Genomic DNA, 25,724 nt, shown 5'->3' with positions numbered 1-25,724 from the left:
GCCGAGAGGTATGAAAGATCAGGGAAGGGGATTGACAAGTCCAGTCGATTTGGAAGCCGGCTTTAAACCATTAAATTAAACCATTAGATTAAACCATGAACAGGAACTGCCACAAAAGTCATAGACCACAGATGCTTCGTGTGCACTGTGCTAAGTGCGTTAGCTGGGGACCTCGACGAAGTCGCCCACTCTCCCCTTCGCCGCCCAGAGCCACCTGTTGGCTATGACCACCACTTCAGCTTGCTAGATGGCAGCCGCGTCGCCGGTCCGACTCTCGTGGCTCGAGGTTTGGCCGCAGCAGGCGAGCGCACTGCAGTCGACACCAAGGGTCGACACCAGTGAACACTGCAGTACTGCAGTGACATCTTGCCATTCCCAGTTTCCAGCAGTGCATCATACTGACGTTCATAAAAGAAGCAGTATGCGGCGACATCGACACGATGGCATGTGGGTACATTGTAGGTACCTACACTTAAAAAGTTAAAAGGTATAGTCACTGAACAGTGGTATAGTACAAGTTTTCGTAAGACCAATTCTGATTATGGACTATGCTCAGGACATGGGGTATTTTCCTTTCCTAGGAAGTGGGCCTTGCACTCCACGACTTATGCCGATGTTTTTTTTTTTCTCATGAATCTTTGCCCTGGCATTGCCTCGGTGCCTTAGAAACATATTTGTTTCACCATATGCATATATTTCCTAAGAATCTGAGAAATCAGATGACTATGGACTGTAATACATTCGCCATCCTCTGAAGAGCCACAACTGGAACGTATCCGAAAATTGCAACGCTTCCCTCTGTTATGTGAACGGTTCCTTTTTTAAAAAGATTGGAGGCGGTGGAGCCAATATCGTCTCTGGCCGTTTGCGGCTCTCCCCTTGGTGATAATGGGATGCTGAATCGCCACAGACTGTGATCGTGTTATCGCCGACATGCCCTCACGTTCAAAGATATGGGACACATTGTAATCGACGTGTTTCCCCTGTAGCCATCGAATAAGACGGCAGAGATATTTCCAATGATCGGGTTTCAGCTAATGCCGAGAAAATGCTGCTCAAATGCAAAACGGATCTGTTGTTCAGAACTCGTTTTTATATTCCAATGGCTTGGAGGATTATCGAGTAGTTTCCGAAACAGTTGCCTAATTTCAGAATTGCATCTGGTCCAATGCATAAAGGGTTTTCGACCGACTCGACTGTTGCAATCAATCTAAATGATTATCCTGTATCCTATCCATTTCAGCATCACCAACACCGCCCTTCACCTGGGCGACTCCTGAGCGGAACGGCAAGCCCAGCTGCTCCCAGAGCCGTGAACGTCACTCGTTGTCCGGCTGAGGATCACCCGCTAACTGGCTGAAGGCACTGAGCGGCTGAGCCAGTGTCGCGGCACGCCACTACCTAGCCTCTCACATCTCCAGTCGCTCCCAGACCCGTCCGGTGAGTACCTTCTTGCTGCTTGTGTGCAGCACGCATCCTGGGCCTGACCGGGAGTGGGCTTGCTTCAAAGTACCAACCACACATTGCTCGCTGTTTATGCATTATTTCATGGTATGTCCTGAAAATAGGCTTGTTGGTGCCTCTGGCCTCATTCTTTTACACCATAACCGCAATGCTATTTTCTTTGCTCATTAGCAGTTCTTCGTAATTTACAATCAGCGAAAAGTTAACCTTTTATATCATTCAGTTAAAATATATTCATGCATTTATGTTACTCATCTTTCCAAACTAAATTACTACATAGTGTAAATCATATGGTTGAACATTTTACATAGTACTTCCCGTTCCATAAATATGAAGATCTTGAATGTGCATCTAAACATTATGTCCAAATTCATTCGAGCGTACAGCGTTAAATAACCTCAAAGCACCGACACTTGCGCTGCATATTGTGGCCGCGGTCGGAGTCCTGGAGGATTAGTGGGGCTTGTTTCGGTCGGCGGTGGTCGCCGGCGATGGCCGCACGGGTGCCCGACCGGCGGAGGTTCGCCTCAATATCGCCAATATCGGCTCAGATTGAGCCATCGGCGCCAACCGGTACGGCGGCCAACTTTGAAAAACAGCCGGTCCGCTGCCCGGCGCGGCACAGCTGGTGGGTACGCACCGGACCACCTGATGGCAAACCGGGGCAGATGGAGGGACATGGACGGGCGCCCGGGCTTCGGCAGGCGGACAATTAGTCCTGTTGCTTTTAGTTCTGTGAGGGATAGTTCAGTCCATTACGTAGTTATCGCATTGCTCTTTGATATAATTTTAAACTCTCGGCACAAGCCACTCAAACACTTGCATCACATTAATTCATTGTATTGAAGCTGTGAAAGCTTACAACAGGACAAACACAGCGGCATGCATGTGATAATCAGTAACGTATGGTAAACTTTTATTGGTCACATCTAACCTGGCCCTCTCTTCCGCAACAATTTGGTTACATATGCCCGCGAGTCTCCGTAGTCACGCTACGGTATGAGATGGTCTTATTCCCCAAACTCTTATACAATTGATGCCGAGCAACGGCTCAAGGATTCCGTTCTGCCACACCATCCGGAGTTCATGGTTCCAGGAACCCAACCGGCCAACATCACACGAACAAGCATGGATAACAATGTACATTAACGACACCGTGCGTAGATATTTTCAGATAAGGATGGTCTGTGGCATGCTCCCTTTCTACGAAGAGCGATTGAAGTCCCGCTCGTGTCATCCTATAGGGATTTGCTGCATGATGGAAGTTAAAGTTCTCTCCGAAGTGCGCACACACCTGCACACCCTCATACGTATGGCACGATCATTCGCTCGTGAGGAAGCACTCACGCACATTTCATGTGTACGATTCGCGACGCCAAGCGAGGACAGGTCACCTATCGCTATCCAAAGGGAAAGTCAAGGCTCAGCAATTAGAGGGCAGATTGAGGATATTTAAAACTGGTGACTAGTTGGTTTGTAATTCGTATAGGAATAAACGTCGTTGTTAAACAAGACGGTTTTGGATCTTGAAGAGCGGGTTGCTTCTGAAGCAAAACTCGGACCGGGTACGGGGTATCTGTCTTTTGTGAATGGTGGTGACCGCCGCGGACATGTAACCGTTATGGAGCGGCTGGTCCACCCGACCTGACCCGACCCGACCTAACCCGACCTAGCGTGATCTGCCTCACACCGCGACAGTCGGTGAGGCAGGCCCGGCACTTGTCCGTCGACCGCCAACCTATGACTAAGGTCCGTCAGCAAACCTGTTCATGGCGAGTCCGGCTGTCCCATGCTCGGCTCAACGTCCTGACTGCTGTGTCGGCTGAACTTGTCTATTGACCAACAGTGACCCCTGATCGAGCTTAATGCAATATTAAGCATTGACGATCATTATCGCGCTCCATCAGTTCCATGTCGTTTCTCTCAGCATATTCTCAACGCACACCATAGTTCTAGTTACCGTCTTCTCCGTTTTTACCAGTGAGCACACCATCCTACCGTTCTGCCTGGGTCTACCGACTACTGGTGACTAGCCTCTGTCCTGTGTTCAACGACAGTCCAACGAGTCAGCTGCATCGCCACTCATTCGGTCTTCGGCTCTGCTGTATCACATGTATAACATCCCGTCCCCAGCACGATACCCGTGTGTTCACTGTCGCTCCTCACTGGCCTTCGTGAGGTCACACTCTGACCTCTGACCCTGCCGAGGTCGCCGTGCCCCCATGACGAACCCTCACCAGTGCCGGCGGTCGGGGACGCTCGGTCTCAGCAGACTGGAGGACAGGAGTGCTGTGACCATCAGCAGCAGCCAGGGTCCGGCGGCAGCCGCTCCGGAGCTGACCGGCTCCGCGCCGGCTCCAGGCTCGCTCCCTGTCTCCCGGCTGGGCTGACGCTGCCGGCCGCCGGCCGTCCGACGCCGACCTCCCTCCTCTCCGGCCGAGAACGGCGGGTCTCTCCGCGCTCCGCGGCTCTGGTCCCGCTCCAGGCCGGTCCGCGGCGGCGCCTGCTCCTCGCCGGGCGTCTGGTAGGTGAGCTCTGTGTCCACCTCAGCCGCCGGTGTACCCGGCTCCCTCGGCCGGATCTCTGCTGGTGGCAAACGGGCGGCCGGTGAAGTCAGCGGTAGCAACAGAGCTGCCAGAGGCGAAGCGGCAAACGGCTGGAGGTTGGCGTGACAGTTCATTGGCTCAAGATTTGGGTGTTCAAGATTCTCGCAGTCTCTTGAATCCATTTTGTGTATGCAATTTGGTATTTGGAATTATTAACAAGATCCAGAAAAGTAAAACCTAAGAAAACGATTTATTTCCCCTACGGCTATGATGCTCGCTCATCATGTACCAGGTACCTGTATGGTGGTCATTGCTGTGGGTCGCCCTACTAACCGTACCCCATGCTGTGTACTGCTGTATGGTGTACGATAGCTATTACTCCGTCGTGGTACTCACCATACACCTGTATGGTGCTCTGCACCTCGCCGATGGAGTTTTTGGCCGTGCACACGTAGTCGCCGGCGTCGGACAGGTCGAACGTGTGGATGGTGAGCGTCATCCACAGCGAGTACTCGGTGTCGCGCTCCTCAGTGATGTTCAGACGGTCGTTGGCGATCAGAATCGGACCTGGGGCGACGTCATGGTGGTGAGAAAACTGATCAGAGGATGGGTGTACAGTGAATGTGCTCATAGCATGTCGGCAAATCTACTCAACTGTGTGGGCTTGCGATATAGCCCAGATTAATCGGTAGAACCTAAATGCAGATCGTAACCAAATTTGACTATAGCTTTTAAGTCCACAAACATACATTATGTGTGTATCGGGCCCTATTGATAAGCAATACGAATAACACACAAGCAGCCTGGACTAAAAAAGCATGACGGCACACCACACGAAATAAGCAGCAGCCGCCCATCGGACGGACTGGCCGTCTCCGGGCCGTTCGCAGCGCTTTCACCTCCCGGTCGCTTCTTTCTAACCTCCCAGTCACACCTCTCTCACCTCCTGGACGCACGCTCTCACCTCCAGGCTCTTTGTTCCAGTAGTTGATGGACTTGGGCAGTGCCTCCACGTGACAGCGCAGGGTGACATCAGTCCACAGGGGCACGCCGATCAGCTGGGTGGGCACCTGCACCACCGGGTGGACTGAGAACACAAAAGAGCCGGTCATAATGGGCACAATGGGCGGCAATCGGGAGCAATTGCAGCATTGGGCGTCGGTGGCGTTGGGATGACGCGAATGTGCGGTCGGCGCGGTCGGCGGATGTGAAGGGCGAAACGTTCGCTGCTTCTGTTGCTTGGGATTCGATTTGGATATCGTTTAGTTTTAGGGATAAGTGGAATTTGTTGGCTTATGGAAAAGGGAAAATTTACTTGTTTGGGCACTGCTGAATTTTTTTCCTCACTGCTGAAATCATTTGCCTCGTTGAGTTCTGGCTTGGCTTGTGCACAAAAAGTCAGGGGATTATTTTCCCGCACCCATTCTAATCCTACCGCTCTTCTCATGCCACTAACCATAGCCGGCTGGCTCCGTCGACCTACTAGATAAATATGTGAACTTTAAATCCGTATTCGGGCCCTCTAGCAAATTGGTTTAGGCCTCGCGGCGGACAAGCGACCAGCCACTGTCAGAATTTTAAGACTCTCGACGTGACTGAGCGAGCGCGGTGGGAATTGGGCCGGCGCGGACGTGGGGGGACGGGTCGACGACGGGTCGACGAGGGTCGCCGCCGACGCCGATGACCGGCTGACCTGTTGCCCGGGTGAGGGGAGGAGGGGGCGGGATGGCCAGTGGGCGCCGCACTGTCCCCACACCCCCGGCAGCGTCCCACTACGTGCCGTCAGCCACATTACACAGTGTTGTTTTCTGTTCTGGAATAAGGGTCATCGCGCGAGACAGGGCGCAAGTGTTTGGAAAGAAAACAGATCCGGTCCGGAACATGGCTGGAATAAAGTCAACAAAGTCGTATGAAGTCGGCCGGGCGGGGCCGCGGGCGTGGCGGCTGCTGAATTTTACCGCGTATGTGGGCGGCCGGCTGGCGCAGAAAAGATGGATGCACAGTCAGCGGGCGGTGGCCGGCCGCCTCTAAAGAAGTGTACAACAAAAGTGTCCGGAACAACAGGGTTTCAATTGCAGCAGAAGACAAATAGTTACAGCTATTCTCGATTATGTAAAAGCACCAGTACTTGGCGTGTACGACCGTATCGATACTGGCAATCAGCGCCGAGGGGTCCAACTCACAGTGCACCTCGAGTTTGATCTTCTTGGAGACGCTGGGCGGCAGGCCGTTGCTGGCGATACAGAGGTAGTAGCCAGTATCGGAGCGTCGCACCTTGTCCAGCGGCAGCACCTCGCCCCGGTACTCTGTGGCTTCGTACGGTGGCTCGCGGGCTGTAAGTGTGTAACAGTGGTCAGATAGAACGTCTACTGTCATTGGGGCAGCTGCTACACAGCTGCTTCAGTTCGCTTGCACGCTGCTGACGCTTGTGACGCTGCCCAAAACGCTGCGTCATGGTCAATGAGTTTCATTAACCATGCCTAGACTGGCCTAGACATTAGACAGACGTGGCCTTGGATATTGATATGGACAGGCACGGACAGGAGCCTCTGGCTCCGCACAGACAGACCCTCCTCCGGTGACCCGGTCGCCCGTCGCTCACCTCCGTCCTGTCGAAGCACGCCTGGTCCCGTCGCTCACCTCCGTCCTGTCGGAGCACGCCTGGTCCCGTCGCTCACCTCCGTCCTGTCGGAGCACGCCGTCCACGTCTCTCCAGCCGCCGCCGTTCTGCCAGTCGCCGCCGCTCGGCTGCCGACGGGACACGGCGATCGGTCGACCGTCCTCCCGGCGCCAGGTGATGACCGGAGTCGGGTAGCCGCGCGCCTTACATCGCAGCTCGCCGCTGCCGCCCTCGGGGATCGTCAGGTCGCCCGACGACTGGTCGCTGATGATGTCCGGGGGTACCACCACCTCGAGCACGCCGTACTGGTGGGGAAATGCGAACGGTTAGGGTTCTGAGATGAATGTGGTACGATGTATTCGAGCGAAGATGACGAGTGTGGTGCTGTGGCTGGTGTGCAAGCGCATTGCAAGTTAGTTTTGTTGATCGAAATCGGGGTGACTGTGAGTCTGTGACAGTTGTAGAAAATTGGTTGGAATAGGACGTGCCGCATTTCTATACAGTCGATGTGTTTCCGCCTTCCACCGTTTCCAATGGCTTTCGTTTTTCAGAGGCCAGCATATTCTGTAACACCCAGAAGCTTCGATTTCATAGGTACGAAATTATATTCTGATCTTTACATGATGGATCGGAAAAAACGAGTTTAATTGCACTGAGGGTCGTGGATGACGTAGGTAGGTACTTTGATCTTTGTCGATGTTGGGTACCTTTCATACACAGTGTCAGGTTTCTTTCCATCCTATTTATGACGTTGAGAACGTCAGACTCATATCTGCTGTGATGGCTCGGTATGCGTGTCCATTAGGTCGTGTTTCACCGGCGCAGGGCGCTGTTAGCAGACAGGTCAATGTGGCTCTCGCAGTCACTTTTCCAGAGTCGCGGAGATTAGTATTCCGTCCATCCACATCCACTGCAGGAGCCGCTTAGATTTATGATATACGTCCGAATCACGCTTGGACGGCATACAAAGGCAGCAAACGTGACGTCCAACAGAAGACAGAGCGTGCCCGGGATCCTGCGCTCATCTCATGAATTAACGCGGACATGTTTCATAAATTAACTGTCTGTCTGTGCGGCGATGAACGATATGCATGAAGAAATTTCGTTAAGTAGCTAGTATGAACCCTTAAATTATTTATTCTTCTGGCATTTTTAATTTTATATCATTGGTTAGGTATTATGAAGAAAAGAATCAATTTTTGCCTGCCCTAATACAACCATTCGTACCCTTTGTTCATAGTCATTCAGATTTTTGTAAGCCTTAGACCACCCATAATGTGGGTGGTCTCATTCTGCACTCTGCAGTGTTCTGAACGCTCCGCTGTTACCGTGTACCACCACTCACCTGATTGCCGACTGCGCGCAGTTTATCGGTTTCTCACTTACTTGACTAACAATGGAGTCCGATTTATTTGTACGCTGCACCCACCTCACTTACCGATGTGCGCCTGGCCCGACTCACCAACTTCATTCACTCGTAAGCTGCTCTTCATACCACCGACCTGACTACCTTGGAGTCACAGTTCATGTTCCGTATCTCTCTCTTTATACGATTCATTGGTGATTGCTGATTATTCCCCACTCCACTCACCTAACTGAGACTCATTAGCTCATACCACTCTCACCTGACTCATCATGGGGTCGTAGTTGATCTGGCACATGTAGGTGCCCCGGTCCTCCTCCTGCACCTGGTTGATGTGCAGGTTCCACGTGGTCTGGTCCCGGTGAGACACCCGCACACGCGGGTTATGTGTGATGACGTGCGTGTGAATCGCCTGAATCGCCTTGGAATCCGCCTTCACCCACCCGACCTGCGGTCAGATAACAGAAAGTAATCAACATCGCAGTGTAAAACTGGTTACGGAGGATTAGCGGTAGGTGATGAATATGATGGTATTTGAAGTGTCTCTTTCCTGGGCTGTGTTGAAGACGCTTTGTCAAGGAATTAATGTCCGGTACTACCAGCTATACTATTCTGTGATTTTGTCATCGCTGCCATGGCCTGGTAGCGATGGCAAGTCCACAGAATATTACTGTTAAAATAAAACTCCCGACATGTCTATCGAGCTGTGCTACGACTTCCGACAGATCCGCACAAATCATCACTACTGGCCTCGGCGTGTCCACAGCACTGTCCCTCGACATGCCCAGAGAACCACTGGCAACTACACCAGCTACCGACAAGCGCACATCCGACCACCTAGACTAGACGGCCTCCCAATCAATGCATTATGCTGTTCAACATGAGTCTAGAACAATGCTCGATGACATTAATTAATTATTCACGGGCCGAGTTCATCAATCTTGGTCCATTATCAGGCGAGCGTCCCACTCTCGGCACCTGTGCCGTCGGCTCCAGAGCGCTTCTCTCTGGAGTGTGGAGCGTCGCGCCGGCCGGTCAGACGTGATAGATAGCTCAATCAACCATGTGCGGCCGCCGATGTGGTGAATATGGCCAGACCAGGCAAAGCGAGTGGGCTTCAATATAGTCCGACGGCGCCCAGATGTGACGGCTTACTGTGAGAGCTCTGACAGTTCAGCGCCGGGGGCGGGTGGGGGATTGATTGATTGAGAGAGTCGAGTGCTTGGATCCGGCATGTGGTAGGCATTATTGGTTCCTTGTTTTTATTTACTCACAGAACAGTGATAATTGAGTTTTCATTTGGCGCCGTCATTTGGCGTCAGCGGCTACTTACGCGATATCCTCCGAGGTGGCGGACCACGCAGGTGAAGGTGGCGTCTCGGCCGATGGGCACCGTGAGGTTCTTCAGTGACTCCACAAACATTGGCCGCACGGCGTGCACTGTGGACAAACAAACATCGGTCAGAGTCGGCCTCTTGATAAAACAACCCCATCGGTCGGAGTCGGGCTCTGAGTGCCCTACAAACGCGCTAGTCATGGCCATTGGCCAACCTCCGAGCGCAGGTGTTGGTTGGTGATTCGCTCACTAGATGTCAGCAGGTACGAGCGCCTGCTGGATGCTGTGCCGCAACACACTGGTCTGGCCTCAGAGCGGCCGTCGCTCGATTACTTTGCAGCAGCCGGCACACGACGGCGGTCACTACAGAGGAAAAATGATGTCCGGACGTTTACCTTTCACTTTGAGCCTGAATCTTGGCTTTTCCTGCAAATTTACACCTTTGTGATAATAACAAGTGAATCTCGATAGTAGATACAACAATCGCATATTGCATTCCAACATTATAAATCCTTTATTACGTGATAATACAAAGCATGTTAGTTGGACTTCGTTGAAATCTTGAACATAAGCTATGAAATAATTCATTATTGGTAAGCATCGGGAGGGTGAGATAGTGCTGCCGCTATCCGCTGTGTTAGAACGTCCGCCGTGGCGAGTCGGACGTGCCACGGCGCCCGGCTCCGCTAAGCATGTTGATTTTCCCCGGCATAGCCTGCTCTAGGGAGACGCAGAATTATTATTCCTGATCCGAGGTGTCTATTTACTTTGCACTTGTCGCCTCCGAAACAAAACCTCCCTTCGTTTTCTCCATACGAGCGGCGTTGCGGGGTTGCTTGCCAAGGAGCGAGACAATGATTGTGTGTGGAAGGAACAGGGACAGGATACTTCAGCATGGAGAGGAGCCGTTGGGCGTTGGCCTATAAAAGATTGGACACATAAGGGCCACAACTTTATAGATTAATTTAATGGTTGATTATTGGATGAATATGGACGACTGTTGGGCGCCGGTGCTGTCGGTCCCACGTCTCTGTTATTTAACGCTATCCCCGGCTTAGCGAGCTAATCAATATGATTTAAAGTGCCGCCGCCGGCTGTGCGTTCTGCACTGTGCCCTGCCGGCAGCCATTGGAATCCTGTGTTCGAATGATGGGTCGACAAACAAAGCTGGAGGGGAGGGCCAGGTCCGGGGGCGCTGGGAGAGGGAGAGAGGCGACACTGCGCTGTTTTCTCCTACTCTCTCCGTATTGATAGATGCACGGGGCCGAACAAGGTCAGAGAAAATGAGAGATGGAAACGAGAAACAAGGGAAGAGGGAGGGCACACGTATGCATATTAATGATTCTGAGTCAAGCAGTTAACTGAAGGAGACAAGTAACGAAGGGGAGGATTTGGAAATTAAAATAAAAGTTTACTTTTGAACTTGCAATGAAAGCTGAAAAGGAAACTGAGATGACACGTTAGATACTTCCCGTTCAATGACAAAGCCTGTCTATCGAACTGTCATCAGATTTTCATTGGCCGTGACGAAATCCGCCTGCTGTTCAAAACGAAACTGTCAATCTTCTCAGCTGGATCCTCTCCTCTGCGGCCCGTCTTGCCGCCGATCCATCTCTGTCGTCCCAGCGCCGTCTTCGTCTTCTCAGCGCCGTCTCGCCCGGTCAATTCGCCCACCACGTGTCAATAGCCGGCGCCGGCCACAATTACGGCGCTCCGCTGACGTTTGGGCGGCGGTGGCGGCGCGCCGGTGACAATGCGCGGCGTCTCGCGCCACTAATGGCGGGTAATGAGCGGTCGGCGGCGGCCGGCGGTGAACGGCGGCTGACGGAGCTGACACAGCGCCCCGACCGCTCCCCCGGGGCCGAGCGGCACCGTCCGTCGGACAGACACGCGCCCCAGCCGCCCAACGAGGCCACGCCGACACGGCCCGGTGGCGCTCGTTAGATGACCTCTGATCGACGGGTCGGATCGCAGTGTGGTGAGCTGACTGAGAGCGTGCCGTCAGGAGATGGGGTGTTTTGACCATAGAAGATAATGCAGCAGTTGCGTTGTCCATAACCCGTTCAGCAATGTTTGCGTTATTCACTCTATTCCTAAACATCAAGGTGACCATCGAAGATGCAGAAATGCCTTCCTTCTGGAATGTGCTTTGTCAGTACATAACAGCTACTCTGGGGAGTTGTGAAGGGTAGTGTCAACCAGCTTTATCTATCTCACCCGTGTTTTGTCTACCGGTCTCACCGTGTGGCGGCTGAGTCGCATCGGAGCAAAGTCGACCGTCTCTGCGGTTCCGCCCGCTCTCCGTCAGTGGCCGGTGAGCGTTCTCCGATGATGGGATGTTTGATTTCATTCCGCAGCGCGATCCCGTCGTTTGTCGGCCGGTTCGTCGTCGGACACAAGATTAAAGGCCGTAAATCAACAGCGGCTCGCCAATAATCGCCGCAGGCTCTCAGGCCATCAATAGCAATCCTGATGGAGCGACTAAATTCGTCAGCGTCCCAACAACCTGCCAGCTGATGTCGAACGGTGCTGATCGGCCGTGCGCCGCCGTTTATCTCAACATCGAGGCCAGAAACTGGCAATTAATTCGAACCAGCTTATTAATCCGTGTAAAAGGGACGAGGGAGTGTTATGCGTTGATTTGGACCGATAATTTGATGGTTATTTAGCTTCGCTTTACGTAATAAAACACATTTTTCTGAGTTTTGACGAGGTGAATTTTGAAGTAGACGTGTACCAGACTCTCTCATACATTTGACAAAGCTTTTCTGTCTTTCTATAAAAGAAATTCTCAATTAATCTTTCTCTTTCCTTTTTCATCATCACCCCCGTTCTAACGGCCGGATCTGTCAAGCCTGTTGCTATCAGAATCTGTCTGTCAGAATCGTCTCCATTCTGTCCAGTGTGACAGATCTGTCACAATTCACCCAGACTGTCACCAGCCCCCATCCGCCAGACCTGTCCTCCCGGTCCGTCAGGCCATCCTCCTCGTTCGTCAGACCCGTCCTCCCAGTCCGCCGGGCCATCCTCCCGGTCCGTCAGGTCATCCTCCCCGTCCGTCAGACCAGACCCGTCCTCCCCGTACGTCAGGCTATCCTCCCGGTCTAACAGGCACGTCCTCCGGAGTTCCGTTTGGCAGGCCGTCCTCCCCGTCCGTCAAGCCGTCCTCCCCGTCCGTCAGACCCGTCCTCCCGTACATACGTCAGGCCATCCTCCCAGTCTAACAGGCCCGTCCTCCCGAGTCCCGTGTGACGGGCCGTCCTCCCGAGTCCCGTGTGACGAGCCGTCCTCCCCGTCCGTCGGGCCGTCCACCCCCGTCTCCAGTCGAATGATCAGCACTCATCAGGCAGCCGACTGGAAAATCGCACCTTGCCGCGTGCCTGCGCGTTATTGGAGCCGGGGCAGCTGGCGGCGGGCGCCGGCGGCCGCGCTGTCCTAATCAGAGCGGAGCAGGGGGGGGGGCGGCGGCCCGCGCCGCAACGGAGCAGCGCCGAGCGCCGGGGGACCCGCGGGGGTCAGAGAGCACCGAAATGCGTAGCCGATAGGTTATGGTTTATAGTGGTAAAATGATAAGTCTCGAAGGGCAGGTCCTTGAAATTTGGCACAGACGTAGCTTGATGTTTATGATTGATAGGTCTGACACTGTGTTGACGGAACCTGTCTGCCCGACAGCACTCTGTGTATATGTGCGATCATACCACGCTGATATTTTTGTCCGGTCGGCGCCGCCCCCAGAGTTAGCCGCGTGGCCAGCCGGCCCCGCGCGATACCCCAGACGCCCGCCGACAAATTGACCTATCATAATCAGCCCAAAAGGGAGAGTATTGAATTATGGCCGGCTAACAAGGTAGATATTCATCCGCGCCAGACGTAAACCAGGCCTGCCCTCGCCCCGTCCGTGTGTGTGTTGGTAGTGGGGGCTGGGAGCCGGAGAGAGGGCAGAGGCCAGCCGGTGGTCAGCGGCCAAACAGCCGGCCGTAACTCAGCCCACCGCAGGTCAAAACAGAACACAAATTGAATTGTGGCTGGGCCAGTTTATCAAAAAATGCCATACGGTTTTTTAGATACTTGTAAAGAGCTAAAAATATTCATTATTCACTTTTCATGTAGGCATAAGGGTTGTATGTTCATCCGTCTGAAATGCAATATTTATTTTGTTGTGCTGAGATGGTAATGCTCTAATGAGACCACCCTCATCACATCAGGTGACGCTGATTGTCTGACGATCGTTGTCTAAGCATTTCATTCGCTTGTTGATATCACAGACACTGCACAAATGTGATAATGACCAGGCAATCTCTTATCAGTGTGACAGACCGGACGGCTATCCTTTGACGGCGCTGGACACAGTACTTTCTGACAGATACTGTCCGAGAGGTGCTGGCTCGCCTCGCTGGCCGCCTCTTTGTCTGGCTTTGGACTCGGCACCATGATATATCGAGGCGCGGATACGGGATCTGCATGAACTCCTCAGCTTACACGTAGCAGACGATTATAATCCGCGGGTGATAGATGAGGCGAATAAATTAGAACGACGCGTGGAGTGCAACAGTTCGTGCAGAACACGAAGAAGTTCTGCTGTCGAGGTATCTGTCATTAAACATAGGACTTCTTACTGCTCATTTAGCGTAAGAATAACGAATAGAAAATTAGAGGCTGCGAGAGTCAGGGAGTGAGATGAGAGTGGGAATCTGAGGGACGGAGGGCTCCCAATCCCGTCAGGTTTCCCTGAGCTGGTGCCCGCCCCGTCTCGAGCTCGGGCTGCCAATAACCGAGCCGGTCTCCAGGGACCGAGCGGCGCCACGAGACGGGGCCTGTCCTGTTCCCCTGTCCGGCGCGCCGAGACGGGGCCTATCCTGTTCCCCTGTCCGGCGCCACGAGACTGGGCCCGTCCTGTTCCCCTGTCCGGCGCCCCGAGATGAAGCCTGCTTCTCTCCCTCCGTCCGGCGCCCAGAGACGAAGCCCGTTCCTCTCCCTCTCCGGCGCCCCGAGATGGAGCCTGTCCCTTTCCTTGTCCTGTGCCCCGACGCGATGGGAGCCTGCCCCCCCCCCCCCCCCCGTCCCTCCTCTTGGGCGTCCCTTAGACCGTTACCTACGCTCGGCAGCTGATGTCAGCCCAGCGGCCTACCCTCGCCAGTCGCCAGCTCTGTCGCTGCAGCATCAGCAGCTGCTGTCTGTGCAGGCTCTCTCCCCCTTGGCTTACTCTCAGCAGCTCTGCGTCTGCCGCCGTGCCTGACACATGCAGGCCGGGACTGGAATCGGCTCATCAGTCGCCAGACCGCCGCGCCCGGCCAGTCCGAAGGGAAGGGGAGGCTGAAAGGGGCTGACAGGAGGGACATGACTGCGGCCGGTGTCGTGCAGTTTCAGTCCTGTGTCAGCTCTCTGACCGAATTGACCTTTGATAGAGACTGATAGAGAGAGACTGATGGTTTCGGGGTATGCCAGTATCGTATCAATATTTACGTTGGCATGTGTCCTTGCAGTGCACCCTGACCTGCTGACATTTACAATTCTGTCAATGTCGTCTGATGCTGATTGGCTGAAATTGCATAAGATTTATACAAACATAAGATTTAGGTACAACCTCAGTGCATTCCCTTGGTGCCTTTACCGCGCTAATTTGTTAGCCCCGTTCTTGCAATGCAAAATGAACAATTAATTTTTGATCATACAAGTTTGTGAACATTTTACAAATTGTTTTGCCTCATTTGTATCCAACTCTTCTGTACCACATCCACTAAGTCTAAGGATCTTTTTAACTGTAAATTGCCTCCTTATAACAGCATCACTGCCACCTTCATCCGACGCGGGTGACACATGTGGCCACCTGTGGACCGATCGCCATCTCAAATACCCCCCACCAGTCAGCTCCACTGCGGTCACGGCACGGGCCGCCGCCGCGCCCGGCAATGGCCGTGTTTATTTCGCGTCCGGCCATTGTTGGCAGACAGTTGGCTGAAGTATCGCCGGTCGACGAACCGTTTCATCGCAGTCGGGCGCAGCCGAGTGTGAGGACGCCGCCGAGACGCGGCGTACATGCGTCTCCGTCTGATGGAGTCCTGCCGGCCGGCGAGAGATATTGCCGTCCACAGCGGGCCCGGCCGTGCCCAAATGATGTGAAAACGACCACGTGTGAGGACGGCCGAGCTGCGGCAGATGAACTGACCACCGGCTCTGACTGAGAGATGGTTGTTACAGAGCCGGGGATTCGTCATCGTATAGCGTTTTGAGTTAGTTGGGCCGGGTCGTGATGGATCTGGAGTGGGTCACTGGCGTGTCAGTGACAACTCTTGGAATTACTGTGTTACAACAGGTGCTTTCGACGGCGAGTGACCCGCTTCGTGAAGGTCAACAGTTTACTGGCTAACTTCTGCTTGCTGCCTGACAACAGCAAATTGAAGTAAGACGTGCTATTCTGCTGACGGGTCATAGTTATACAATGCTCGTTAGACGCTTTATTCCCCGGGAGTTTTGTCCTCTGAAATTATGGTGACGTATGGATTTGAACGCCTTCATATTCCGTTGAAGCTACATCATGTTCAATTTTAAAGAATTAGGCTGCTCAATTTATCTGAAATATTGCAATAGTGGTTTGATAAATGCTGCGTATGGTCTTCTGTCCAAACAGTTTTTTTCAGTATTTCTTTACGTATCTTTGAGCAATATTTTGATCATTTTTGTTGTAGTACCCTGTTGTCACGATGCTTATGAATATAATCCAGTATCGATCTATTTATATTTATCTGCTGTTTAGGCACTGTTAGCCAAGAAACTTAGAACAACTTATCCTTGTCGACAGCCACCATCGTAGCTCAATGCACCCCTAACTCATTCCCGTCTAACTTATTAGCATTCTCGTCAAACTTTCCACACATTTATTTTTGATCACGCCGTATTATTCTATTAAAATATTTGCATAATTGGATAATGCGCTCGCCACATGTCCGGAATCGGTTGGCGGCGGCGGCGGTCGAGGTGCGCCAATATTCGTCGCCGCCGCCCGCAGCCGGCCCGGCGCGTCAGTGACAAGAGATGGCGCACCAACGACGTGCTGTGGCCGCGGCCGAACAGCCTCCGGCCATCCAATTATTTTGTACACAAAAAAGGGTCATGCGAGCCGACATCAATCAGGTGGGCGGCGCCTGGCGGGCGCATAGAGCCGGCATTATTTCAGCGGGCCCGATTGCGGCGGGGATTTGTTCGGCGCCTGTGTCGCCCCGGCCACGTCAAGTCGATAGAGGTTATTATATATCGAGATTGGGCGCGACGGCAGCAGCTGGCGCTCGTCGCTGCCGGCGGCTATCTCAGCCTGCGCCCCCCCCCCCCGCGCCGGGCCCTCCCCGCCCCTCCCCGGCCCGGGCTCAATGTGCTCGGCCACCCGAGATGGTGCCACAGGAGACGGCGATCGGAGGAACGGAGGGATACACGGATAAATTACCAGACTGGGTCACGGAAACCAATCAGAGGGAGGGACGAGCTGTGCTTCTCTCACAGAGTCTGGGCTTGTGCGTTTTCTGACAAATGCTAAAAAGGTGATTGTCAGATGGAAATTTACGCATTTTTAGTTTGCTTTTGGGAGTTCAGCCGGATAACGAGAGCGAAGACAATGCCTTTTCGAGCACTGTGATGCCACAGACCGGCGTTTGGGTTTGAATTAAGTCGTCAAAAACTAACTTCAAAATTGATGCAGTCCTTTGCAGTGCGAATTGGGATCCCTTGGACCGGGGTGCATACTTACAACAAAGTTTGGTGTTGTTTTAGCCGACTATTGTATGCTAAGGTCTGTGTGATGAATCCGTATACTTTTATCTGCAACTTTCATTAACTTTGAAAATTTGCATGTATGAATGTATCAGCTATACCCGTCACTGCACTGTGAATTAGTTCCAGAGCTAAATTTCTGTGCTAAAATCAGTTAAACTGGGTAAAGTAGGCGTGCATTGAAAGTTGTAGGGGAGAGTGGGGAAAGATGCCCAGGGTTTTACTATGTCATATATTATTCGAAAATGACGATCGGAAAGCAAAAACTTGTAGTTTCAACGGAAGCCGACATCATTTTTCTCCAAAAATATCATACCTTCGTGCTTGAAATATGAAAACTTTTTTTGCTATTAAGCATTTTCCTGAAGAAGTGAAAGGGGGCATCTTACCCCACAGGGTGGGAAAGACGCCCCCTGGCGTTGGGTAAGATGCCCCCTGCACTATAAGTGACATAAATGGGCACGTGAATCGCCTGAACGAATCAGTAGTCCCTTCGGGCCTGCAGTATGACACCAAACGTCATCGTAAGGGCCCTCAAAAGTAGTCGTAAGGGGCTTCAGAGGTCATCGTTAGGGCCATCATAGTCTAGCGCGGCCAAACAAGCCTCCGTGGTGGCGTTCGGAGACCACTGTGGGGCCCTTATAGGTCTTCATGATGCTTGAGGGCCCTCGAGCCCATCGTGGGGACCTCAGATGCCAGCGCGGCCCGTGGAGCCAACGTGGGAGCCCTCAAAGGATGTCGTGAGGGGCCCTGGAGCCAATAATGTGGCCCACAGAGGCCGTCGTAAGGGCTCTCAGAGTCAGATGCCGCCCAAAAAGTCGTTGTGTGGGCCGAGAGGCCGGCATGGGGAGCACCCGACCGTACTGGACTCTCAATAGTCCCAAATCGGCTTTTGTCTCTCATCACAGGTATGTAATAAATGATTTGACGGGCTGCTTGAAGGACAGCCTACGGATTTAGGGGGGCGTCTTTCCCCATCAGGACAGGGGGCATCTTACCCCAAGGTACCGAGGTAACATTAAATCAGTACAATTTGTTAGCCATAAAACTACACCCTGAAACAAACTGTTTGGGACACAGTACACGCATGTTAACCCGCGCCCCAGTGGCGGTCTCAGCCAACTTCGCCCTAGTGAGGGGGGGCATATGTTACCACCCACCTCTAACTCAAAAACTAAGAGGGCTAGAAAGACGCGGTAAAAAGCAGTCGATAGCTCTCAATGCGTACGTTTGAAAGTATTTCGGTCATTTTTCACCTTAGAGCAATATTGGAGTCACCAGAGGTCATCAAAGGTCAAAATTTGCCAATTGTCATTATATTTTTCAGAAAACATGCCGCTATCTCAGGAACTATGGTAGCTAGAATAACGCAGGGAAGAGCAATCGATAGCTTTTGAACTCTTCTTTTGAAAAGGTCATTATCAATATTGACCTCAGGTCAACGGTTTGGCCTCCAGAGGGCAAAAAGTCCAAAAATAGCTGTTTTTACGAAAAGTGTTTTTCGACAATAACTTTCGACTACAAAAAGCCACGACATTTCTATTGCCAGAATCGTGTTCCTCTCGCCGAGACGCGTCGAATGAACTATAATTTGACCTTGAAAGGTCAAGTTGAAAATTTGACCTCAGGTCAAGGTCATGACCTTACCGGAAAAGGTCATGTTGCATATCAGTCGATGCGTCTCAACAAGGCAAACACAATGAGACCATCCCCAGCGTTCTATCTCTTTCCAATCGCGAGTTATTGGCAAAAAACTGTTTGTAGCCTCAAGTGACCTCAGATGACCTGTCTAGAGGCTATCAGCAAAAATGACACCTTGGTCATCACGAGTGGACTAAATCATTGTGATTCTGAAATATTTGGACTGTTCCGATGCGTACACACGGATCTAGAGGCATTTTCATTTTTCTCCATTGACTTGTAATGGAAAGGTTTCGCCACTGACCTGACCTTAGGTCACGGATATAAAAAATCCGAGATATACAAATTGTAGGCGCCCATAACAGCATGCAATCCACCAAGTTGGAAACCTTTCTGACAAACACTGCAGGCTGGACATGATTGCAAACTTTTTTTTAGGCTTGGTCAGTTAACTTGACCTGGTGACCTGACCTGACATGACCTGGGGTCAAAAATTTCACACATTGTCCGAAATTGATGTACCAAAAGCTACCCCAAGCGGCGCGGCGCTACGCGCCGCGGTTTTTTATTCACACGCAAAAAACGCGACAGGGTGGTAACATATGCCCCCCCCCCCCCACTGGGGCGAAGGTTAATCTATCACGACTATAGCAAGGGACGCAAAAATTATCTACCTTCTTTGATATTTACAATGTTTTGACACCAAAATATTTTTTGAAAGCAGCAAATAAAAAACATGCCATCACCAGCCAGCCGTTGCCCAACTGAGCCTCGCAAATTTTTGTGCAGTTAACAAGGCAGGCTTCCGCTTTACGCTAAGAACATTAATTTCCAGGTTCGATTCTTTGTTTCGCCGCTAGAGGGGGTGGGGCGTCTTTCCCACCCTGGGCATCTTACCCCACTCTCCCCTACCTTTGTTCCTGCCATTACCTTGTTGGTGTTCTAAGTTTTAAGCAGAACAATTGCTACTGCTCTGGCCATATGACTAGTCAACGACGCTACTATAACCGGAATGTTTAACTGTGGCGACCAGGGCCCGTTACAGCCATGCCACCAGGGTCCCTCCGGTCACCGCAGTACTATGCAAAGGAGCGGTGCAGTGGGGTGGGAGAGGGGGCGGGACGGGCGCCGCGCGCCCACCCCTCGTTTACACAGCCCCTCGCTCCGCTGGGGAGGGGGGGGGGGGACGATACAGGCTCCTGGTCGTCGGTAGGGAGCCCACGCGCCACCGACGGGTGGCGCTGTCACGCCCGTTAACGCTGCGTCGTCTCAGAACGGCGGCGTCTCTCATAAACAACAGCTTCTGAACGGGTAACGCAGCCCATCTTATGGGAAAAACAGCGCGTTAGCTATAGCCCCGCTGCTACTTGTCACTTACATTGAAAAGCTAGCCTGGAGAATGCGAGTTGGATAGTGCGACGTGGTGCTGCCCTGTGGTCATGTGATGCACCACGGATCAGTAGGGCACGGCGTTCAACGCCTGATGTCTGCCTGGCCTCACCTGCAGTTAGAAGACTGAAGAGAGCAGCCAGTGCCGCTAGAAGCGCCACAGGAGTCGATGTGCCGTTCATCTTTCCCAGTCTGTGAAAAAATAACGCGGTCCTGAGCGACAACAGTTGATGAATCTTGTGGCGTGCCACTGTCTCACGGGTCATTACTCCCTTTTGGGTTTGGACGGCAAATCTTTGACCTATCTTTAGAGTTTTTCACCTACCTTGGTGGTGTTTCTTTTTTTTCGGGAATAAGCGATGTGTCTGCAACCCTCTGTGCTTGACACCTTAAACATAAATTCGAATTGAGAAAATAATAATTATTTTTTTAATAGCCTCTTATCCTCTTATTTTAATAGCCTCTTATCATGCGGACACAAAAAGCGTCATCTACGAAATCTGAAAACTATCCCATAACGTCACCCTTCCAATATAGGGGCTCACCCTGTCGCGCGGCCCGCTCAGCCCTCCTGGGCGTCTCAGCCCGGTCCGCGGGCCGCCGCGGTGCCGAGTGCCGATATTATTCCGAGTGTGGCGGCGGCCCGCTATTGTGGCGCAGATTTGCCCCGGCGCACGGCCGATGAGCTATTAGCCGAACCGCCGAGTCAGCGCCGCGCCACAACAATTTAGCCGGCGGGCATAAACCTCCCCGCGAATGCGCTCAATATGACTCCGTGCGGTGCCCGTTGTTGTCACAAGTCTGAGAATATGGCAGGTGATGGAAGAGGGAAGTGGGTGGCTGACTCTAAAACGGTGTATCTCATTGGTAAATTAAAAACCTTACATAGCGCTCCAATCTTGATCCTGCCACTTGCCAGTTGATACTTTTTCCGGAGACTGGAGCAATTGCTTTTTTAAGGTTGGACAAGCGGCTGCCATTTTTTTCTGGGTGACAGTGGCAGTACGAGTATGTATGTGCGCCTAGTTGGGAAACCTGGGCCACCGCCACTTTACTGTCCCGACCATGGGTAAGATACTGTAGTTGAAGGAGACGATTGATGGATATCAAATATCGGCCAAGGTAAGGTTATACGTATGTACAGCCCACCGCTAAAGTAATGTGTGGTTTAACTTATCTCAACGGATGGCTTTGACCGACGATTTTTAAATGCGGACTGATTGAAAAGAAGACGTCAATCGATAAATTTGTAGCTGCAAGGGTGAAGATACATGTAAGCTACAGCCTACATTTTAAGTCTCGTTGCAGTCTGGCTAATCGTTCCTAGGCTTCAGAAGCAGAACATACCCATGACTGAAACCACACATTACTTCTGCTGTGGACTGTACTACGCTTAGGATGACCGAGCCAAGTCTTGTAAAATCAGTGTACACATGCACACTTAACACAGTGCTACAGTGTTTAAAGATACGTCGCTAAATGGCCCAGGCGGAAAGCGATCATATAGATGTAAGGCTGTATGTATAAGTAATGCATCATGGCAACTACCTAGCTTCAACCGACAGCTTTAGAATTCGGACGTGCACCTACTTAGGCCCGTCAAGGGCCACGTTATACGGCTACCATTAGTAGGTGCCTGACGCCATGGTTCATGTCAATTGCCATGTCTTCCGGCAATTCACGATCAGCATCGACAGATAAAGTCTCGGCCCGTAGCTATTTCTTCCGTTTCTGCGGGCGAGTGTAGATCTAGTGCGGGTAACCGAAGGTTTGTTGTCAATAGTTAAAACACTTTTCTTTAGAATTGTGTTTTTCTATTGAAAAACAAATCTGAGTTCCCTGACAATTTGGCAAAAGCTATGACAGTGCGAGATCACTTCCAAAAAGGAATGCATGAAATGCAGACGCGACCATTGTAACAAAGGCCAAAGCAGACCAGACAGACCGTACACCACTATAATTCGCCGAAGCCTTTCCAATAGTTTCTGGAGCGCCCGTGGCTCCCAGTCGTCGGCACCAAGCTCGTTCTGAGAGTTCTGTGAGCTGCCGCCGGCTCGTCTGGCTCTCCGCTGGAGGCATCATCGCCCTCCGTATCAATAAAGCGGCTTATGCAATCAATAGCCGAACCTGAAGGACTAAAATAACGGCCAAATACGGTGGAAAATTGGCTCGTAAACTGTCGGCTCGGCCGGCATTATACGCTGCTGGTCAGTCGTTTGGCGGCGGGATGGACAACACGCGACAGAAGTGGGCCTGGGTGAGGAGGTGGGCCGAGGACGCAGACGGTGGGCAGGGTATACGGTATTGGTGCCAATCGGAATTTCTTTTCTTGGAATTCCAATTTTTGTCCAATTCCAATTTGGAATTTGGACGGAATTCTTAACATTTTTTTGGAAATTAATCGGAACACAAGGCCTTTAAAATTTAAAATTTTAAAACGGAGGCCTTTTAAACGCTTTTAAACACTTTTAAAATTTACGCAAAAAATGCAAAAATCGTTAAAAATTGGAATAGCCCCCGCTTTGGACAAAATTGGAAATTTACTTGGCAATTTCTTGGAATTGGATCGGAATTGGAATTGAAATTTCATGAAATTGGCACCACTAGTATACGGTGACTGGACACGCGGGCTATGTGCCGCACTCGTAGCCACAAAGTGTATCGATATGAGAGATAAGTACCTATGTATTTAGGCCGAATGCAAAGAGTGGGTAATTAGGTAGAGATAACGGGATAGACTGAGGAACGGTTGTTGATATTTTAATTGAACACGACGGTAGTCAAGCGGCTGATGGTAAAATTATAAATAAAAGCCAAAAGAATGTTTCGGAACCAAACCGAAATAAATTCGCAAGTTAAAAAGCATTGATGCAAACATCAGTGTTGGATATGATGCGATGAAGCTCACTTGCAGTATGACAGAGACCGCAGCAAGGTGAAGATTCTCCCGCAGTGGACGCACTGGATGTGCACAGTGCAGTGCACAGTGCTCTGCAACAACTGATTGAGTCGCGATCGGAACAGCACTGAAAGGGTGCTGACCGGGCAGTCGACAGCGTCCCGGCACCGAGGGCGGCGCGATCGAGACGGGCGCACTCAACTGGAAACTGTTCCTCGGGAGCGGCCCGGGCAGCGCCCTCTGATCTGTCAAACTGTCCCTTCCCGAAAAACAGCCGAACGCGCCGACGACATTCCGAGAGACGCGTCGGTCGAGCCGGAAGGACTACTCCCCTCCCCCGCTCCCCGCGCCCGGTCAGCGCCCGGGTCGGAAGCACCGCGCTCCTCCCTCGCGCTCGTGGGGCGGTCAGCAGCGCCTGGTCGAGCTGAACCTCCCGCCGAGCGGCGGTTGCTCCCTGTGTGGGGGTCAGGGCAATTGGTCCGGCGATGGAGTTATGTCCCCGGCGGTCACTGGAGACGCGGCCGAGTTATGCCTGCCCTGGCCCTCCCTCATACCCCGAGTTATGTTTTCCCGGTCACGAACGGACCCAATACCTATCTGCCTGGTATCCGCACAAAGCGTGATGCCGTTCAGGATTTCGGCCAGCCATGGCTGCCGCCTGCATAATGCATGTTCGAACCGGGCTGGCCAAGTTATTGCTGAAGTGTATGATATGTTCCAGAGCGTTGGTGTTCTCTGTTCGCAGAGCTCTCTGTGTCGGCCGGCTAGCGCGCAGCGCCGCTCGCCGAGCCGCGCTGTGTGGGGGCGGACTCGGGGTCCAGCTCTCCACCGGACGGGCATGTCCATCTCGGCGGCAGGAGAATCACGTACCAACCGGCCGCACTCTGAGAGCCTTAAAAATCCTCACTAACACAATTGAAACTTTGCGCTTGTGTATTTTTCCAAGTTGTGATCGGGGACGGACAAAGTTATCCGTTCTTGATTGAAAAGTGGGCAACAGAAAGATGGTAATACGATTGTGAACTTTTCGTTACGGGTCAGGGATTTGCGGACTTAGTCTGTTCGGAGGGAAAACATCCTTTCGGAGATATATGCCCACTTCAAAACCACTGTCTGTCGATGATGCTTGCATTGCGCATTATCTCAAGTAGGTGCCCACCTACCATCAGCAATGAATGCTCACTGAATCTTACTGTCTTCAGCTTACTTAATCCGGTCTTTTTAGCCTACCATTTTTGTGGTTTGTCTTTTACGTTGTGTGATGTAGCGCTTGTTGAGGCTCCCTGGTGGGCCAAAGGATTCGATTCATAGGCTCAAACGATGAGCCATTCATTTTTTTTCTCTCGTTGGTCTGCAACCTGTAAAGTGTTTTACATTGAAATGGTTTTATGAAGCTTTGGATATTCAAGAGTTTTTTTTAATAAATTTAGCTCGAATGTTTGAATGGACGGATTGACAGAGCCCGAGCCCACGCTAAGCAGAGCTTGTTGCGTAGACCCCGACCCCTACCGTCCGATCGCGCAATTCCAGGTAACGGGAGAATTTAGATGCCAAAGTTTAACGTGCCCTTCAAAGCCGGACACGGCCTGTCCCACTCAACTGGCTTCAACTGGCTGCGGCTGCTCCCACCAACCGCAGACCATCCCCGTCAGGAGTCTCAAATATCGAGCGCCGGAGCGTCTCGAACCCGGGCTCTCACTACCGGGAGTCCAATGCTCTACCAACTGAGCTACAGGACAGGCAAGTTACCTACATTGCTTGCATTGAGTCACCCTACATTGCTTTTCATTTCAACATTGATTTGATTACATTATTTTGAGCTGTTGCGGCATTTAATTATCAAGTATCCTCTGATGACACGTTTGTGCGTAGCTGCGTGTGTGATTAACCCATCTGTGTCTCTGTGACCCTCTCCTGGGGGAGACGCGACCGACGGATCGACTTGGACCGATCAGAGATTGCTCTCTGAATGATAAATACCCACCTCTGGCGTGACAATAAAATATTCAACATTCGTGATGTCGAAAATCAATCGGATGGCATGCGGGGTGCTTGTTATGGAGATGGGCGCACACATGAAGCCTAATAGAGCGGCGAGCGCGGCTCCCTGTTCAATTTCGGGCTTTACGAGCGGGCCGGCCGGCCGCAGCGCGCGCCAAGTTCAGGCTATTTACCTGGCCGCGGCGCGGCGGCTCGGCGCGGCCGGCTCTCCCCTTTGTCAGGACATCGATTGGTGGCGCCGGATGAAACTTGTCCGGTGTCTCGTCAATGTTGCAGTGGTCCGGTGTCGGAGCGGACGCAGAGCTGACCGCAGCTCGACTCTGGTCACACAGACAGGCTTGGCATGGGAGAGAGTCGACTCCTGAATGGCCGCGGACGCCACGGTCGAGGTCATTCTGGCAGGGCACTGGTCTGCCAGGGGTGAGGTCAACTACCCTCGGCACGTCGGGTCACGAAGGGTTATGGTCAAAAATTAAAATAAGAGAGAGTAAGTAAATAAGTAGGAGCCATATGATGGGGCATGGATAGGATATATCAGATATATCATGGATATATCAGTCTTTTTCGGATTCGTCCGGTCTGAGAAAAAGTAGGTATAGCAATGTCACTGCTTGCCCTAATGGAGATGAATAAGTTTTTCAGAATGTTCTTTATCAAAACCTATATTTCCTATTTAAGTCCCGTTAATCGTTCTTATTTCAGGT

The 25,724-nt window shown here is 51.9% G+C and overlaps 1 protein-coding gene across 2 annotated transcripts in view; it reads right to left on the bottom strand.

Annotated features, from left to right (window-relative positions):
- Window positions 1-2,288: 2,288 nt before the first annotated feature.
- The window catches only part of LOC122377881 (lachesin-like), a 38,381-nt gene continuing 14,945 nt past the window's right edge, over window positions 2,289-25,724 (bottom strand). Inside the window, exons 2-9 of one of the 2 annotated variants that reach the window (XM_043358426.1) lie at window positions 20,233-20,312; window positions 9,327-9,433; window positions 8,256-8,441; window positions 6,689-6,935; window positions 6,194-6,343; window positions 4,975-5,097; window positions 4,407-4,577; window positions 2,289-4,047 (exon numbers count right to left, since the gene is read on the bottom strand). In XM_043358426.1, coding sequence (XP_043214361.1) covers window positions 3,698-4,047; window positions 4,407-4,577; window positions 4,975-5,097; window positions 6,194-6,343; window positions 6,689-6,935; window positions 8,256-8,441; window positions 9,327-9,433; window positions 20,233-20,302 — 1,404 coding nt within the window. In that variant the 5' untranslated portion in view covers window positions 20,303-20,312 and the 3' untranslated portion in view covers window positions 2,289-3,697. Of the gene's footprint in view, window positions 4,051-4,406; window positions 4,578-4,974; window positions 5,098-6,193; window positions 6,344-6,688; window positions 6,936-8,255; window positions 8,442-9,326; window positions 9,434-20,232; window positions 20,313-25,724 lie in introns of both variants that reach the window. The other variant, XM_043358425.1, reaches the window with a different exon arrangement.

The sequence above is a fragment of the Amphibalanus amphitrite genome, unplaced genomic scaffold (assembly GCF_019059575.1).
Source record: "Amphibalanus amphitrite isolate SeventyFive unplaced genomic scaffold, NRLGWU_Aamphi_draft 000052F_arrow, whole genome shotgun sequence".
Lineage (NCBI taxonomy): Eukaryota > Metazoa > Arthropoda > Thecostraca > Balanomorpha > Balanidae > Amphibalanus > Amphibalanus amphitrite.
Note: the sequence above shows the minus strand (reverse complement) of the source record. Positions and strands in the feature narration are given on the sequence as shown.